General features: G+C 50.5%; 6 protein-coding genes across 6 annotated transcripts; 1 reads left to right on the top strand and 5 right to left on the bottom strand.

Moving 5' to 3' along the window:
- Positions 1-283: 283 nt before the first annotated feature.
- Positions 284-2447, bottom strand: ASPBRDRAFT_171198 (multicopper oxidase). Its single transcript, XM_067619705.1, has 3 exons — positions 2092-2447; positions 1531-2008; positions 284-1478 (listed from the first exon to the last, which is right to left on the bottom strand). The coding sequence occupies exons 1-3, from the start codon at positions 2333-2335 to the stop codon at positions 410-412; spliced, it is 1791 nt and encodes a 596-aa protein (XP_067481488.1). The 5' UTR covers positions 2336-2447; the 3' UTR covers positions 284-409.
- A 503-nt stretch (positions 2448-2950) lies between these two features.
- Positions 2951-5527, bottom strand: ASPBRDRAFT_39351 (uncharacterized protein). The gene has a single exon (XM_067624118.1). The coding sequence runs from the start codon at positions 5335-5337 to the stop codon at positions 3298-3300; it is 2040 nt and encodes a 679-aa protein (XP_067481489.1). The 5' UTR covers positions 5338-5527; the 3' UTR covers positions 2951-3297.
- A 546-nt stretch (positions 5528-6073) lies between these two features.
- Positions 6074-9806, bottom strand: ASPBRDRAFT_192976 (putative C6 transcription factor; the record flags this gene model as incomplete). The annotated part of the gene is made up of 9 exons (XM_067620548.1): positions 6074-6777; positions 6848-7526; positions 7581-7681; positions 7740-8738; positions 8868-8916; positions 8977-9068; positions 9144-9479; positions 9545-9594; positions 9691-9806. 9 exons carry the CDS (start codon positions 9804-9806, stop codon positions 6074-6076), a joined length of 3126 nt encoding a protein of 1041 aa, XP_067481490.1.
- A 1832-nt stretch (positions 9807-11638) lies between these two features.
- On the bottom strand, positions 11639-12689 carry ASPBRDRAFT_39357 (flavin reductase family protein). Its single transcript, XM_067624120.1, has 2 exons — positions 12621-12689; positions 11639-12519 (listed from the first exon to the last, which is right to left on the bottom strand). Exon 2 carries the CDS (start codon positions 12447-12449, stop codon positions 11664-11666), a length of 786 nt encoding a protein of 261 aa, XP_067481491.1. The 5' UTR covers positions 12450-12519; positions 12621-12689; the 3' UTR covers positions 11639-11663.
- Positions 12690-13619: 930 nt separating this feature from the next.
- Positions 13620-15242, top strand: ASPBRDRAFT_120318 (glutathione synthetase; the record flags this gene model as incomplete). The annotated part of the gene is made up of 2 exons (XM_067617337.1): positions 13620-14045; positions 14103-15242. 2 exons carry the CDS (start codon positions 13620-13622, stop codon positions 15240-15242), a joined length of 1566 nt encoding a protein of 521 aa, XP_067481492.1.
- A 44-nt stretch (positions 15243-15286) lies between these two features.
- On the bottom strand, positions 15287-17422 carry ASPBRDRAFT_441411 (uncharacterized protein). Its single transcript, XM_067625127.1, has 8 exons — positions 17248-17422; positions 16773-17180; positions 16125-16714; positions 16055-16078; positions 15984-16004; positions 15716-15938; positions 15416-15668; positions 15287-15359 (listed from the first exon to the last, which is right to left on the bottom strand). Exons 1-8 carry the CDS (start codon positions 17315-17317, stop codon positions 15332-15334), a joined length of 1617 nt encoding a protein of 538 aa, XP_067481493.1. The 5' UTR covers positions 17318-17422; the 3' UTR covers positions 15287-15331.
- Positions 17423-18377: the final 955 nt, after the last annotated feature.

The following is an 18377-nucleotide window of genomic DNA, read 5'->3' on the forward strand; positions in this document are numbered from 1 at the left end:
GAATGCTTAGATGAACCGTTGGATTTACCGACAGATCGATCACACAAGGTGGAAGAAGTCTACCGGTGGTATCGACGTGACGGGAGGAGAGAAGAGAAGTTGAGTAAACAAAATGAGAAGAGAACAGTCGATTCGAAGATGAGCGTTGAGCGCAGGGCAGCAGCAGCAGTGAATGGCTCGAGGTGACACAGTGCCGCCATTCACGCCAGGCAAACTGCTGTGCGAGAACTGGTGTTACTACCTTCTTGCACCCTCACTTTGGAACTACAACTGGGAACATGGTCAACAACCTAGCACTTCTATTAGTTATGTAGTAGATAAAATTACATCGCATATATACGACAGCCGCTATATGGCCATATTACAGTAGATACTCTCGTCCACCCCTGTACAATATGTAGAAAAGTCCCTAGATTGGCATCACCGGCATCCGATATCCCTCGGGGATGTCGGTCGGCCAGGCGTCCACCCCGTCCAGCAAGGCCAGCGCCAACCCACCGACATGATGCATCTGAAGATGGCAATGCATCAGGAACGGCCCCGGGTTCACGACATGGTAGCGCATCGCCAACCAGCTTGGCCCCGTGCTCGAGCTTGGCGAATAGAAAGTGTCCCGCATCTGGGGATTCTCGAAGTTGAAGTTCTCCGGGATGTCTTGCATGGCTTCTTCCACGGAGGACCAGATGAAGGGCTGGTTGCCGGTCCCAATCACAAAGTACTTGTTGGAGTGCTTGTGGATGGGGTGTTGAGGCTGGCCCGAAGTGGTGATGTTGATGATGAGATCCACCCACGTATCGTTCATCGTCATGGCCGAGTACGCCTGCGAGATCGAGCTGAGGTTAAACAAGACAGGCGGGTGCAGCTCTTCATTCGACACGGGGTACTCGTTGCCCAGGGTCCAGGTGTACGAGGCATTGGCATTCTCGACATTCAGGATGTAGGTCCGGTCCGCCTTGGTAGCCGGTGCGACCACAGGGAAGGGCACCACGTCGGTTTCATTCAGAATGACCGTGGCGGCAGTAGCATTGGAGCCAGCCTCATTGATGTAAGGCTGCGAGGGACTGATCTGCTTCGGTGTTGCGGTGTCGTATGACAGCACGGCGGTCCCATTGATGACCTGGCTCGCATAGTTGTTGGCGACGCGGACAGTATAGTCTCCCGCCTGGTCTTCCGACTTGAGAGGCACCATAACGGAGTATCTTGAGGCGACAGGGACAGTAACAGCGTCGACCAGCAGAGGCTCAACATAACGGCCGTCGACCGCATAAACATACATCGGATGCTCATCGATGGAGAACACCAGCGAACTCGAGCCTGCCATACTGATAAAGTCAAAGCTAGCATACCGCGATGAAGCATTGACTTTGAGAATCTCCGTGGGTCCTTCACTAGGCGTACAACCTTCGTAGAAGCCTTTGGGAACCTTGCTGAGATCGTACGAATACGGACCCACCACACCCGGCGTGGGCGGCAGGCATCTAGTCAGGATCAGCATTGTATAACTATTCGCAAGGCTTGGGAGTATCATACCCCATGTCAGTCAAAGTCAAATTGCCCAGAATCTGCTTTTGCGCCTCTGTCGTGACGGCATTGATGTGTTCCTGAGACGGGCAAATCACTGAGCCCTTTCCGTTGATCAGAACGGAGTTGGCACAGTAGGCCTCAACACCAGAGGCGGTTTGAATCTGGAGAATGTCATGCGAAGAAAACGCCCTCCAATCCGAAATGATGACTGGCCGTGTATTCTTTTCAGCTGCCAACATCGCCTGCTCCTCATCCTCATCTGAGCCAGTGATCAAATGGAAAGGTCTTTCAACGGAGTCTGCCGGCTCAATGTAGATAGCCCCATAGAGGCCATCATCAATCTGAGCCCTGGTGTGCGAGTGGTAAATGTACGAGCCATACTGGCTTGCCTTCCACTTATAGAGAAACTGTTCGCCCGGCTTGATCTGCGTCTGCGAGAGTCCAGGTACACCGTCTGACCATGGAGTGCCTAGTTGCTCGATACCTGCAGATCTTTAGTAGAGTTCAATGAGAAAAGGGAATTATAGAACATCAAAGCTGAAGTATATGAATAGAAAGGTAACGCACCATGAAAGTGAACCGTAGTATTGATCGACATCGAATTGTTGACCAGAAATTCCACATCATCGCCCTGCTTCAACCACAGCGTGGGCCCAGGAATCTGTCCATTACTCATGATAGCCTTGTGTACATCACCAGCCACACTAACATCTTCGTAGGTCAAGTCGAGCTGGAACTGCACAACACGGCCGGACACCCATTGCACAAAGCAGAGGGCCAACAGGGCCAGCCTGCTACGAGATATACTCATGCTGGGACTCAAGGAACCAAACAAAAAAAAAAAGTAATATACAAGAAACTAACCACCTAGTTTCACAGAATATATACAGTCGAACAGGGCCGAGTCGCTGACTGGTATGTCGTGCTTGGTTCATCTTCATTCCATGAGGGGCTTGAAGTTTTTATAATGACAGATTTGAAGAGGCGAATAGACTTGATGCTATTGATGCCCGAAGGTTAAGGCAAGGGATAGAGAAACCGAGACGTATAGTGAAGGCATCACGGCTAGAGATTGTCATGATGTTGTCTGATAGCCAGGATAATGGATCCGTCATATGCAAAGCCTGCGATTAAAGGAACATGCCTAGCCGGATGCAGGCTGTCCTACTCACCGCAAGCTTCAATTATGAGCGAAATCAATAAAATTAGATACTATTGCAGGCAGCGGATGCACGAAAATGGGGATTCCGTATGTCCGTTCACAAAAGCCGCGAACTTCTCGCCGAAGACGCGGGTGAGAGTAGAAGTTGAGCATTGCCACTACACTGTTTACAGATCCTGCACATACAAAGTTTGATCGGATGTTGAGCTGATTAGTTGGATAGCAGCAAGGAGAGGAGAACAATTGACGATGTGGTGCTAGGTTATCGAATCTTATTGAGCCCGAAGCGGGTTCTTGTCATGACCTGTCACTTCAAGCCTGCCCTGCAGTGGCGCACTTGGTGCGGCTGCTAGTCCTTGGCAAGTTTAGTGTTAAAGTTTAGACTAATCGTTATGATAGGTAGATCAGCCCAATTAATGTAAACAATGAACCTATTGATGGTCGCTACTTGGAAGGTAAATACAGAGGCCAAACTCAGAGATATCAGTCAGGAAATAAAGCACAAACAACAGACAAGCAAACAAGTCAGATAGAATAAACAAAGTGAACAATAAATGTCTCATATCGGTCGTCAATCAAATCCTAACGGCATTATAGCTCATATACGTCGTTCAGTCGTCTGCCTCTTGGTTCGCATGGACGGCGTCCATTGCCGGGCTCACCGGCTGAATCAATTCTGGGCGGTCCAGTGGGGCCTCCACCGCCGGATTTTCCATCGGCTTTAGCCTCAAAGGGGTCACCGGTTCTAGATCTCGGATAACAAGCGGATTTTCCACAGAAGAGCTGGCCTCGGGCTCTGCCTGTGGCGCTGGGGGATCATCGGACACGGCTCTGGGCATCTCCGCGGGAGCTATCACCATCGAACTTAAGGGCGTCGCCGAGGTTTGCAGAATCTCCCGGGAGCTAGAAGTAATCGGACGTATGTCTTCAAGATGCAGGGTCTCTCCGCTTGAACTTTCAGAGCTCGTGGGCCTATCCCAGCTCGCGGACGAAGAGTGCATCGGCGGCATCACAGATGTAGAAGCAGATGCGGCTTCTAAAATATCCCAGGGAAATGGGCGGAGAGCTGACTGGTTTGCTTGAGGGACAGAATGGACCGCGAGGAACAGAACCAGGAGGCTGAGCACAGCAATTGCGACATTACGTCGGTCACTAGCCAATACTCGAACGTAGTTCACCAGCAATGTCTGTAGATCAATATCATCACTTGATCGTGGAACATACTGAGGCTCTGGCATTTGTCGTGGTCGCGCAGCTTCTTCCTCTTCTTCTTTAACTGGGACGGATTCGGCACGTTCGCGAAGGAATGGATTAGGCTCTTCAATTGCCGGGGAAGGTGTACGGCCATGTAGCGACGGACGGCGCACTTCGGCGTTCACTTCATGCTCAGGCGCCTGCAAATGCGGCACCTGCAGTCGGTTCTCGAAGTGGTCCATCTCTTGCTCCAACAATCGCCTTTCCAACTCCCTCCTGATCTCTGAAGGAAGCCAGAGGCCAACCTCAACATCAACCTTTTCCATCTCCTTCCAAGCTGCTGCCCATGCTCCAGCTCTCATCAGCCCATTGGCTGCGAATACCTTGATCTCCCATTTCCTGCCTTCATTGTTGTGGCGCACCACGTGTCCTCCGCAATCGGGACACTCCTCCCCTTCCTCCTCGTCCGTGGCGCTCTCTCTTACAGATTGGTCGTCCCTCTCAGAGTCGTTTTCATCATGTCCCAGAAAATGGCCATGATCTAGCCTTGGACGCTGTAGCTCTAGACTTTCCAGTAGCCGCTCTTCTAGCAAGTCATACAGGTCCTCCGGGTGAGAGATAAGCACCCCACGCTCACGGAGCACGCCAGATCCGACCTTCTCTTCCAGCAGCTTCCAGCGTCTCCAATACTCCGGAGGTAGAACCTCCTTTAGTATCTTCTGATTGTGGTATCCCATCGCGCCTGGCACAGGAAGAGAGGGTGGAAGGAGGTTACAATGTAGAAGCACCAGTGGATACTCCTTTTTAACCTTGGGCTTACCTGCAGATCCTGTGGGCGAATAGTGATGGAACTTTCTCAGTGGCGATGAACCGGCAGACCTGGTTGAAATGTCCGAGAAGCGCTGGCCACCTCTGCGCTTGGGTGGGGTCAAGAAGTAATCGTCCCCCTCATCCTCCGTGTGCATCTGCATTGCTTTTACCGAGCTTGGCTTTCGGAACGCGGCTTCCCGGTGCCGGATCGAGCGCAGATGTCCGTCTAACTTGCTATGCGCCTTATTATTATGCTCCTGCCACTCATGCGGGAGAATATTGTCATGTATGGCTGTCTTCATTCCATCCGCCATGTTTGTGAGCACCGAGGCAGGGATCGACGAGACCGAAGAGTGACTTGAAGCTCTGGAACGCCGACGACCAAGGTCTTCATCCAGATCGCCGTTCAAAAGATGACCAGAGAGCTGCGTAGAGGAATCCGAGGAGTTATAACCGCCGTCATGAACTAACATCTGTGTATCTTCAGTGGGAGGATCGACTTCGGCATGATGCCCGTATGGAGCCGTCGAAGACTTCGGGAAAACCGGTGGGTGCTGGTCGTAGGCAAAGCCTTGAGAGACGCCGTTTGACTCGCCTGTATGGACTGCATATTCAATTAATTGGGGGTCATCAGAGTGGCCGTCCATGGAGGTTGGTCATAGAATCGTATGGACCAAGATAAAGTATAAAGGAAATGGTTCCCCACTACTATGCGAGCACCAGTAAAAGGTTGCCAGTGAGCCTGTGGATCTCACGAAGAATGCTGAGCTTCGATGGGCCACACTAGATGGAAGCAAGATGGAATTCTAGGTCGCATTCCATTCAGTTTAAAGAGAAGCTGCTGGAGAAGGTGATCTGGGGAGGATTGGATGCTTTGTTGCGTGTTGTCTCACCGCCCGGTCGTGATGGGCAACCACATCCCTGGGATGCTTCTGACTGGCTGATGGGCTCCGCTCCAGCCTGGGGATCCCCATCATCAGTCAAAACTAACGCTCAAACCTGGAGAACTAAGCAGAAAGGTAAGACCTGAGTCCGGGGATATAATTAGATAAAATTACAGGTCTCTTGAATAGCTATACGAACACTCTCACACTCATATATCACAAAGCTGCCTCCCGAATCATACAAGAACTGATCCCAGACATCCTGGGATATGCTCGCCGATGCAAAACATTAATCATGCAACGTTTCCAAACCTTCATAGCCAAAATACATCAAACGGCATTCAAATCAGCAGATTTATCGCTCTGAATTGTTCCCGCCCGTGAATATGTGTAGATATAAGCCCCGAACGCCAGAGGAACCCTAACTAATATCATGACAAGTAATGACGAAGCTAGTCCAGGCAAGCAGGACTGTATGGATAATAAGCAAAGTATGCACTCAATGAGGAGCCTGTGGCGTTTCATCATGGGGACTCATCAGGGTAGGGTAGTTTTGATGCTCCCCAAAATAATTAAGAACGTCTTGCGGCAAGTATTCTAGCCACGGAACGATTTCCCCACTAAAAGTGAAAGGGAGCTGATCTTGTTGCTGAAGTGTGGCCATGTCAATGTCTTGACTCTGAATGAATACGTCCCCTGCATGGGACCCCATAGCAGGGTGGAGAACTGTCCGCGTGTTCATCTGGCTGTCCCCTGGATGCTGGTCGCTGCCAGCAGGTAAGCTATAGTTAAAGCCAGGCGCCTGAGATTCGAACCTGGAAGACGAAGGATGGTTGTATGCTGCTCGCGGATTTGGAGGTTGGGAGGCGGGACTTGGGAATGAGGTGTTTAAGCCAAGGAGCAGATTGGCGTCGGAAGTTGTGACTTGTCCAGAGGCTGCAAGCGGCGAGAATCTTTCCGGGCCGGGTGCCATCGATGTGCTCGTCGCAGCCCCCGAGTTTCTGGATGGCTCCAGAGAATGTGAATAAGAGTTCGAGTTCTGACTATCTCCGGAATGTACGGGCAGGTGAGGGTAGCTATGGCTATACTGGGACGAGTACGTTGGCTTGTCTGATATAGGCTCGGCATGGGCGGGTAGCTGATACAGAAGACTCAGATTCGGTTGGGAGGAGTTGGTTGCACCCGTCAACGCCCACCCAATAGCTTGAGACAAATTAGCTCGTCTTTATTTTCGCTGCGACACTAGAAGCAAATATGCAAAGAGAAAGCTCACCTTGACTTGGGTCAATCTTTGGAGACCGTCTTCCATCCAAATGCGTATGGCCATCTGCTGGGCGTTCTCCTTCGCCTGACGCAGGCAAGGAGGATTGAGTACGCTGCCAAGGTGGTGCTGTAAAGGGCTGGACGGCAGACACTTCCACTGCACTCTCCATCTCCTCGGTCGTATACAGGAGCGGATCAACTATTCCCTTGGCCTTTTGATCTAATACCGTCAGAATGTATTTGGTACCCTCCCAATACGTCTCAAGAGCCTTCAACGCTTTGTAGCACCGTTGGTAATTCTCCTTTGCGGCTGATGCAAGAAGTATGTGTTTGGCGGTCGGCTTCCGATCAGATCCACTCGAGGGATCTAGATTCGGCATCACGAAGCCACTAGATTGGTTTGCCAGCAATGGTTGCGTTGGAGGCGAGCCAGATCTTGAAGAGGGCGACGAGTAATAAGCGCTTTCCATCAGGAAAGCACATGCGGCAATGTACATCGGCTGGCTCGTGAAAGGGTTGCCGATGAAGCTCTTCCCATCCACAAGTTCGGAGAAAGACAGTATATCGGCGATGGTTTTGGCCGAAGACATCGATAGTTCCCTGCTGTTCGGATAAAGATGTTGGATGGTGCCACCGAAGGAGTTAAGAAGCGTAGGTTGATGAAGCAGAACTATCAGCGTATGGAACCACTGCCGTCATGTTAGTCCCCTGAAAGAAGTGAAGCGTTCGAGGGCGAAACTCACAAAGTGAAGGAGGATAAAGTTGGTTCCTTCCTTCGCCTTGACATACGCCTGGAAATTCGCAGCATTGAAATGGAGTCGCGGCGACAGGCGTTGGTATATTCCTAGATTCGGCATGTTTAGCTCTTTGTTGACGAATGTTCTGAAGCTTGCGACACCTACCCGTCAAATCACTCTCCATACCGGCTAGCATTTTCAGCGTATCAGATGTTACATGGTTGGCGTCTTGTATGCCATTGATGAGATCCGTCACTCTGCCATACAGGTGGATTATGCGGATAAGCGGCGGAAATGGTGCGGGCCATCCATTCGGTAACCGGGACTCTGATTGAAGTGGGAAGCAAAGCTCTATGTCCTCATCGCGTAAGGTCACTGGCCGGCCTGTTCCGGACGAAATCACTCGGTCAAGGAAGAAGATACTCCAGAAGCTGTCAACCCGTTCACGTTCCCGAGCCCGTCGGCTGTCGGTATCTTGCATATCTTGGGCGGAGCCTGGGGAGATTTGAGGCTCATCATACTGGTCATCTCTCAACTTGCCAGCCTGTCCAGTCATTACTGCATTTGGAGTGACCCCACTCAAGCCATAGTTGTACTCCAACCCTTGGACCTTCTGCATCCCCAGATCCTGGGCCATCCGTATGGATATCCCTAGGTACATCCAAAGACCACTGTCATGGTTCGAGCCGAACTCGTCATAAGCAAGTAATAGGCACGCTTGCACTCCGGAAAGCGTAGGGCACGAGAGGGAGTCAACTAGGGCGCTCATTGCCCTGTGAGCGAATGGTTGTCCGCGGTTGGACTTTTTCAGATCGACCTGCGGCTCAGAGCCATCGATGGTTGGAGCTTGAGGCGGACTCAGCAGCGGGTGCGGGGAGAACCTCGCCGACAAGGCACAAACGGCATCCACAAGCATGGTGTCTACCCTTTTGTCCTTTAGATCGCGCAAGAATCTGTCTCGCTGCAGGAACGGAAAGCTGCACCCGAGGTGTACGAAAAATAGATCGCATAGGTGCATCACCAAGTTGCTAACAGGAAGGGAATCATCGCGATCATAGAAAGGAATATTGTTGTAATCACGGGTGTCTCTGGTGTCGGGCAATGCACCGAGGTTGTTCAAGCCTGCATCTGCGAATTTGGGACTACGAAGGGGAGACAGAGACTCTGCATGTCGAAAATAATGGGTTAGCCACGTGTGCGAAAGAGTGTGGCTAGATTTGCTAGACATGTGGGTGAACAGCAACCCAGTCGCCTGCAGAAGCCCAAAACTATAGGGTAGTCAGGAATGCACACCTGATGACAGTGACGGATTGCTCTTGCGTGAACCTCGCACCTGGACGACCTGCAGGGGGTGTTAATCGGTGCAAATCCGGGGAATGATGAGGAAGCAATGTATGCGAACCATCTGTTTAAAGCCAGGGACAATAGCTGTCGGCCCAAAATATCGAAAGTAGGGCACATGAGTGCGTGCGCTGGAACTTAGCGAGGTGCGACCTGGACATCAAAGACCCTGGTAAGCCATGGCCACTCATACGAGCCATTACGCGCTGGTAAAGTCCCATAACATACTGCTTTCTGGACTGGCCCCATTGTTGTGTTGCTCGAGCTCTTTCGTTGTTCGCGAGGATGTGTCTGTCGGTAGTGGTTCTTCTTTCGGCTCCAGCAGTTTGAGAGCTTCGGGGGGCTTATCAACCCCATCAGTAATCGGCACTATGGTTCGACGCGGTGAACTAGGGGAGCGACTTGCGGCCTTTCGCGCCACGCGCAAGGCTGTCGCATCGCTGGGATTCGGTAGAGGGGCAATTGTAGGAGTTCGTGATGCAGCATCGGACTGTGACCGGGAGTGGGCAGACGGTTCGCTGTACCCTTGGCAGATATGGTTGTAATCGGAACATGTTTTGCACACTACGCATTCGAGCACATGAGTCAAACGATGGTCATGATCAGGTTAGACATCAGCCGCTGATTACCTGGTTGTTCGCCGGAGCAGCGGATTTTGCGCTTGCGACACGTCAGACACCTATAGTTGGCCCCACGGGGGAGCGCCCAAGTTAGATTCATCACAGGGTAGGCAGACTGGAGGCATGGGGAGAAGAGAAGAGCGATTATGACTTACGCCGCATTAACTCGTCGCCGCTTAGTTTGGGGTTGTCCATCAGTGGAGACGAAGCGAATTTGCCTTGGAGGGGGAACATTATTGCCGCCGTTCTTCTGGGGAGAAGGGTGGCTCATTGCGAGCAAGTTATCATCCGGGGTCACGACACATTGGGCATCTGATTGTAAGGGTTTAGGATTCAAGGCGAACGATCGTTCCCAAGGATAAGACACAAGGGAATCGCCAGCGGAGAGTGAAGAGGTCGAGGAGAACGGCGGTATGGTAGAGCCTTGGACGGGAGCACCAAGTAGAGAGAAAAATCCATGGACGTAAGTGTCTTGATCCCACGCCGTGTCCGGTGAAGACTGTTGCGGGATAGAGAGGCAAAAGGAAGCGGCTGTGGATGAGGGGAGAAAAGAGGGTGAGTTCAACTCCCTGTCTCACGCTCGTTTTCTTTTTCCCTTTTTCCTTTTAAGTGATAATTCTTTTTCCTCGGTTTAAATTTCGTTCTTTCTTTTTCTTTCTTTCCCCCTTCTTTTCCTATTTTGTTGATAATCCCCTGCAAATTTTATGCTGCGAAGGATATTATTTGTTTCCACCCCGTAGGGCGTCAGCGGGAACAGCAAAAGAGAAGCAGAGCAGCGAAAGTTAGTAAAAGGTACCTGGTCACGCTTGCGCCAGAGAGACACACCACGCAGAAGTATAACTAAAGTTAGTAAGGGACTAGTAGACTAGTAGCAGTCAGTAGGTAAGTAAACCGGGGGTGCACAGAGGGATTGATTGATTGTTGGGTCGAGAATCGGCCAGCTAAGCCCTTGGCTGCTCTGGCTGCTTCTTCCTGCCTGCTCAGTCGCGTCGGAAAAATAAGCCACCTCAAAAGGCAAGGCCCAAGCAATTCTAGCCTGACCGCCTAGAAGGGATACTGGATTCGATGGGGATTCTTTGTTTTCTACCGATCACGAGATGCCTCGTTTTTCTCCAGGCCAGACGGGAGGATGACCGCTGGCTAACTAGTGACTGGCCTCGCTTGGCCCGTCTCTCGCCTTTCGTATTGATTCGTTCACTCGGAAGATGGTGGAAACTACTACAAGATAGGCAGGCAGATTGAAACCACAACTTGAACTCCCCTTTCGAGGATCATTCGATCCGACCCTAAGCGTAGTCCCGTCACATACCGAAGGGGTTGAAGCAGCAGAAAAAGAGACCCTCCCGGAGGAAAAAATGTAACTTGTCTGTGTTCCGTCTTCCCCGTCTTTTGCCCCATCGCCGGTGGTCCATGTGACTTGCAAAGTGTTGACGTTAACTAGTTAACTAGTTACCCGCTTGGGACACGCCAGCCATGACTGGACTGGATCCAACTACCGCGTCGTACTGACTAGTGAAAGGTCGTACCGTAGTGGAAGGGAGAAGTGCATACGAGAGACTAATCTGAGCGAGTCAGAATCAGTCTCAGAAGTTATGCCCCTTTCAGGAAGGTTGGCATGGACGTTACGACAGATCCTCGTTCCAGGGAGAAATATCCCAGAAGCCTTGTTTCCATTGCTGTTCCAAGTCCCACGCAGCCGGATCTTGATCGCCTCGAGTCAAGCGAGTCTGGACTCCCGTCTGGGGATGAAAAGTGGACTCTCTCCTCCATTTTCTCCGTCCGGAGGCCCGGAGTTTCTCCTCCCTTAAACGGGCACGTATCCACTTTCCCATCCCCACGCTGCCACCGGCGGTCGGCCTCTTCTCCGATATTTATGCTTCGGCTATCTCTATCTTCGCCAATTCTACGATGCTGACGAGCGCATTGCGGTGATGTTTCTTTCAAACAGCTATTGACTTTCACGATCTATTCCAAACTCTATAGCTGACCAATTCTATCTTCTAACTATCCGAGGTATTCTATGAGATACGATGAACCGAGGTAATACGGAACTCTCAACGGCCTCTCCCCGTCTCGAAACGAGGCACCAGTCACTAGCTTATCGAAACGGCCAAGATCTAAGCCAAATCTAGAACTGCGGTCTTGGGATTTCAATCGCGTCGGTGGTCCGCCCGTACGAAATGCCTCCCAACCGACTAATAGGCTTCAGCACCTTCAAGTCGACGATGCTCTTGTCTTCGTTAATCGCATCATCTCGCACCCAGAAACGAACACCCTCGATGATCGCCAGCACTCCGGATTTCTTGCCGGGAGTAGACCGGCTCTCGAATTCCTTGGTTTCCACCAGCTTGCCTTCGATCGCTAGGATGGATTCTTTCACACGGGCCGCCTGAACAACGGTACTGGGTGCTTGGGTGAGACCGGAAACCTCCCATTCGGAGGATCCATAGGGAGCGTTGATGGCCGTCGCATTGGCAGCCTCGACGAAATGCTCCGAAATGATATTGATCACACATTCCTCCGTCTCCGCCAGGTTCTTCAATGTGTCTTTGGCCTTGTCCAGAGAGCCAACAAATCCGACCGTGAAGAGCGGAGGGTCATGGTTGATGACATTCGCATAACTGAAGGGCGCCAAGTTGGTCGTCTTGCCATCCTTGGACTTTGTACTAATGAGCGCAATGGGACGGGGGACCATGCCCGAGATCAACAGCTTATAGTTGGAGGCAGCCGGCCGCCCTTCTTCGTAGGGGTCAATCTCGACGTGGTTCTTTTTCAGGCTCTCACCGCCATCGTTGGCGCCCTCTCCCTGTTTCCAGCTGGGGTTCGGCGGCTGCGAGAAAGTGACGGGAACGTCACGCTTGAACTCCGGCCGGGAGGCTTGGATCTTTTCGAAATCGTCTCCGACTCTGAACATGGTGGTCGATTGGCTGAACGCTCGGGAGGGGCTATGGAGGTTTAAGCGACGAGATGGTATCCTGCAGTTACTGTCCGAGGTCAGTATGCGCAAGGGTTAACCGTGGGGTCACCCGCACCGATTCTTCGCGTACTGATGATTTTCGGAAGATGGGAACACTCCGATACTCACTGGAACTTGACAGGTAGCTTGGAAGCGAAGGAGACTGTAGAGAAAACGGAGCGGCGCATGAGGATGGCAGGGACACTTTTCTGTCCTGACATTGCGTTAGTTGGGCGCGCAGTTGTTCACCCTTCATTCGGGCCAGTTGACCGACGTTTAATTCCACTACCACAGGTCACAGTTAGACGTAAATTCCACGGCCAAAGGGGCTTGTTGGGGGCACAAAGTGCGTGGGATTAGTCTCTGACTACCGATTCCCGGGCCGATAAGGCTTTGTCAGCGCCGAAAAGGACCCCGCAATGTGATCCTCGGCTTCAACGGCCGGATTCCACTCTGTTGGCCGCTTTGTAGAACATCGCATTCTGCTGGGTTTGCGGTGATTAACCAGCTTAATACTAGTAGATATTGAGTATGTTAGTGGTCGTGTTGTGATACAGTTACTACATACCGAACAACAGCAGAACGGGCATCATCATAGCTAGTACTATATAAAGACGTCATCGAGATACCCCTCTTCGCTCTAAAATATATTACACTCACCAACTGCAACCTCAATGCATCAGTCTACATACTCGTGAAAAAGGCAATATGATCGAGAACACCATAGTATAGACATCGAGAGCTGGTAAATAAATCCAAGGACTTCAGCAGCTACTTGCTTCAATATATATACACCACTACTAGCCTGTTTCGAAAGTCACTTCTTCGCCACCGGCTGTAGACCTACTACTTTGGTGGTAGTAATATACTAGGAGTATAACTGAAACCAACGCAACCGCCAGAACAAACAAACAGTAACTACGAGTAATCAAGAAGAAGAATCCAATCACACATCTCCATCACCCAACCCAATACCTGAAATCCATCTCCAAACTACTAAACCAGCCAAAACACCCACAAAACGAGGCAGTGCACACTGGCACTCTTATCCTCAACCTCCCCTACTACACATCTAGTCCATAACCTCCAACACATCCACCACAACCCCCAAGCAATCACTCAATAACAATGATATACCCCCCGACCACCCCCGAACCGCAAGGCCACCACCTAACCACCCAAATCCTCAACTACCAACTAACCCACGGCATGCACCTCAAACACATCCCCCTCAACCCACGCCTCCCTCGTAACAGTCCAGTAGGATCCAGCTACCCCATTTCCACCAGCATCTTTCCGACCCCATTCCCAAAAACATTATTCTACTACGCGAAACAGACCCTCCAACCCATCTACAATGAACTATACGCTCTCCTCGCGCAGGACGAGTCCTGGCTCTACGAGGCAGTTATTAGGCCTCTTCTTCCTGTGGATGCATTTGCAAGGACATTATGGGAGATACATGAAAGACTGACGAATGAGGGAGAACAAGAAGGAGGAGGATACGGATCTAATATATCAATGGGACTGTTCCGGTCGGATTACATGCTTCATGTTTCTGACAATAGCAATACCAATCAGGATGTTGAAGTTGAGATTAGTCTGTTTGAGGGTGAGAATGCAGGCCTACAACTAAAACAAGTCGAATTCAACACCATCGCATGCGCAGGAGGGTGTCATGCGAACAAAGCGGTTGATATGCATCGATATCTGACGAAGACCGGAGTTTATGATTCTTTATCAGGGGCTAGTGATGATGAGGTAAAAAGGGATAGTCCGATTAAGCTATCCTCTCTACCTGTGAATGACAATATCGATGCCTTGGCTGAATCTCTCGCGGTGGCGCACGATATGTATGGACGACCGGCTGCTACTAGGCGTGCAGGAGTTCTGTTCATTGTGCAGCCGGATAACTTTAACGTCGCTGATGAGTTACCTATTGAATATGCGCTTTGGGATAGGGATGTTCCTGTCCCGACGTATAGGGTTGAGTGGGGGGTAGATGTGTTGGAGAGGACTTGTCTCGGTGGGGATCGGGAATTGCTGTTTTATCCGCATTTGCAGGGTGATGGGAGTGACGGTGGTAAAAGACAGCCAGTGGAAATATCAGTCGTGTATCTTCGTGCTGGGCTTGAAGCGCACGAGTATGATTCCACAGGGATAGAGTGCCGAGTCAGGCTTGAGCAGTCGCGAGCTATCAAGTGTCCGTCGTCGCTGGGGCATATATTGACTTTTAAGAAAGTGCAGCAGGCTCTGATGGGTCCTGGGGTGTTGGAGAGGTTCCTTCATTCTGAAGAGAAGGTGTCGGCTGTTAGAGATACCTTCATGTCTATGTATCCGATGGATGGTGTGTCTACGGAAGGGCGCGTGGGGCGCAGACTTGCGACAAATCCTGATACAGCGGGGAGGTATATCCTCAAGCCGTCGCTGGAAGGCGGGGGGCATAATATCTACGGGGAGGATATTCCGGGGTTCCTTTTGGGGTTAACTTCGGAATCAGAGTGGGGGAGATATGTGTTGATGGAGAGGATTAGGTCGCCTATTGTGGGGAATGTGCTGATATCGAGGGAAGGGGTGGAGGAGTCGGATGTGATTTCGGAATTGGGGGTGTTTGGGTTGTGTATTTGGAAAAAAGGGGAAATTTTGAGGAATGAGGCTGTGGGGTGGTCTTTGAAGACGAAGTTTGCAGATGTGGATGAGATGAGTGTGGTCAAGGGGTTTGGGTGTTTCGATACGCCGTTGTTGGTTTGACTGCTTAAGTTGGTTGGAGATGTGGTTATAGATTATTATATAGCGGGTCTTTTTGGTTTGTTACCTAGCCACCACAGATCCCAAGGTGATTAAGCTAGTTTGTATATATCTTCATCACTATATTCGGCACCGTCAGCACATCATCAATACTCAGGCTACAAGCAAGGACATACAAACGATCTGAGAGGCTATCTCTTCCCTCAGCTTCAGAGTTCACCCAGACACTCACGCTCATCGCACTAACTGGGAACTCTCCATATCCCTTGGCATCAATGACAACAGCTTGCTGACACCACTGCAGGACATCGGTCCATGTCTCCTTGGCATGCCATCTACCAACATACATCCGCTTTCTCGACGGACCTGCATTGCTCATCACGCATGCGAGACCAGAGGGATGTCGACGGTTGCCGTAGCGAACGAAGCCTATCACCGTCAGCTTAGTCGTGGAGGATCATCAAGCAGGTACCGACCGATGCAATTCGGCTTATCAAAGTAGTCTCGTTGCAGGCCATACGCATAGAGCTTTCGAGCTCGGGCGAGGATGGGCAGCTTGCCCCTGCAGGAGGGTGTCATTGGGTCTTTGACATCGGCTTGGAGGCCATAGAGGTCTCCGTAGAAAATGCATGGTTGGCCTTGATCACGGAGGAGGATAAGGGCATATGCGAGGGGTTTGAAGAATGATGTTACGGGTGCCTGATGATTTGTTAGAGACGTTAAGTCAGTGGGTGGTGTGCGTACCTCAAGGGACTGTCCTGGTTGCTTTTGGCCTAATGTTAGTAGGGTGAGTTCAAAAGGGATATTGCACTTACAGTATCATGGTTTGCAACGAAAGTCTTCTAGAGTCAGTAAGAAATTCCATGAAGATGGCTATCAACTTACAACAGAATGGTTAGGATATAGCTGGACCAGTGTATCGTAGAAAATGTTGCGAAGATCGGCTCCTCGTGTCTGCGAGATGCTTGAAAACCGCCCAACCAGAGCGGAATCGAACAACGATAGCTTATAGTCCATCTGCCTCAGATAGTCAACGAGCGGCTTGGTCTCCCCTTTCCAATACTCGCCCACTATAAAATAGTCCGGACCAGCAATAGTTCGAAGACGATCAATAAGCTCTTTCTGAAAACTAGCCGAGTAATGTTTGGCCGCATCCAATCTCATACCGCTTAGAGGCAATTGAGCATTGAGCCACTCGGCCCAGTTCAGAACATCGCGTCGTACTTCTGCGTTCGAGTAGTCTAAATTGGCAAACATGAGATAGTCATAATTTCCATTCTCATGGGCAACGTCTTTCGCCCAGTCATGTCCCTGAATCTTGTAGACCCCCTTCCTTTGACGTGACTGGTCCCAATCAATACCGCTGAAGTGGTTTTTGTTGTACTTCATCGAACTATATTGGTCACCACGTCCAGAGAAGTTGAATCCCACCCAGCCCTCTATTTCCTCTGCAGGGGCGATCTCCATATTACGCTCTAGACGTCACCAAGTTAACGCGTGTGCCCAAAACTAGTCATGGAAAAGAAGGCATACCCTGTGGGTCAACTCTAGTAGCTTGGAATCGCTCCGTGTAATCTGCTCCCGCCTTGTGATTGAGAACAGCATCCCAGTAAATGCCTATACCGAGATCTTGGGCTGCAGCTACTAAGGACTGAAGCTCCTCTTTGGTACCCCATTTGGTAGCTCGAGACCCTTTTTGCTCGAATTCTCCCAGGTCGTACAGATCGTAAATATCGTACCCGTTACCAGAGGGATTCATAGCTTTACACCCGGGCGGAATCCAGATGTTGTCCACACCTATCGCCTTGAAGCTAGGCAATGCCTGGTGAAGACGACGCCAATGGCCTTGGTCGGCTGGTACGTGCCATTCAAAAGCTTGCAGCATTAACGTGTTGTCGGGAGCGTTCCATGATGGAAGCTGATCCAAGTGCTCAGCTTCTTCTGTTGATGGACACGTAAGCGCGATGTCAAATCCAATATAACGCATTTAAAGGTTTCGGAGGCTAACCTTCAATCTGCTTCCATACTTGTCTCTCCTTTCTCTTCTTAGGATGGCACCATAGGAGAAAAGATAACATTGAGAAACGCAGTACTTTTACTCGTGAAAGGGTATCAAGAAAGGGTGAAAAGGAGGGACAGGTATCCTGCGAGTGCGAATTTGAGAAGAATCTGAGATGAAATCAAATGCATCCACTGTGAATTCAGATCTTAGATGTATCAACTGTATATATTGCAAAACACGTCATATTGGTGATAATTGTAGCTGTCTTGTATGATTCTAAGGCATAATGGTCGATCAGAAAACAGCCACTAAGGCCTCTGTTTTAGTGCGTGTGATACTTTATTTAGTAGTGGATGGGGCTGGTTGCCTGTCGGGCGCAAACCGTATCCCTAGTAAGTTCTTCTATGATTTCTGGAGCGTTCCTTGCAGATGCCACCCTGTATACTTGTCTATGAAAGGTATCATTCGCGTCGCAACGCCTGACGCCAATTCCGAGGATAGGATATTGATGCCTGAGGGGATAAAATCCGCACAAATTCTTATGAACCGAGCAGAAGTTCTCCGTCGGCTTACCGTTGACCGAAAGGAGAAAAGTGCACCAATCAGTGGCCAGCAAGGCTTGGCGGCATGGCAGGTTTCGTCACTTGATGATGAGGATGGAAGGGTTATTTGCCGAACCAGACACTTTGCTAACTTTGTCGTGAGGTTTCGGAAGGGGCGAGAGGAATAGATTTGACGGTTTCAATTTGCCGCAGAAACCATGACCAGAGAGTGCACGGAGTAGGATGGCCGTAGTCGATGCAAATTTTTAGTTCTATGCCTGAGGCTGCAGTTGCCGCAACACCTGGCTTCAATGTCTAAGACCTCGGTAGAATGAAGTCGCAAGGTATCACATAGTAACCGAGGATGGCTGGTGTCCGTCTTCAAGGGTACATTGTAGACATGTTTATTCTTGAATTATACTACTGTATGAACTCCATTATAGCGCAGGTAAATAATGCCATTTACCCGGTCGTCTGGCCAGCCACTGACCCCTACTGTAGACCCTGCCCGGAAGAACCGGAGTTAAGGGGTGGAACAGCACAGGTGACCGATCTTCACAACACATCAAACACAACCTATTAGTTTAGATACTA

The sequence above is a fragment of the Aspergillus brasiliensis genome, assembly GCF_001889945.1.
Source record: "Aspergillus brasiliensis CBS 101740 unplaced genomic scaffold ASPBRscaffold_3, whole genome shotgun sequence".
Classification (NCBI taxonomy): domain Eukaryota; kingdom Fungi; phylum Ascomycota; class Eurotiomycetes; order Eurotiales; family Aspergillaceae; genus Aspergillus; species Aspergillus brasiliensis.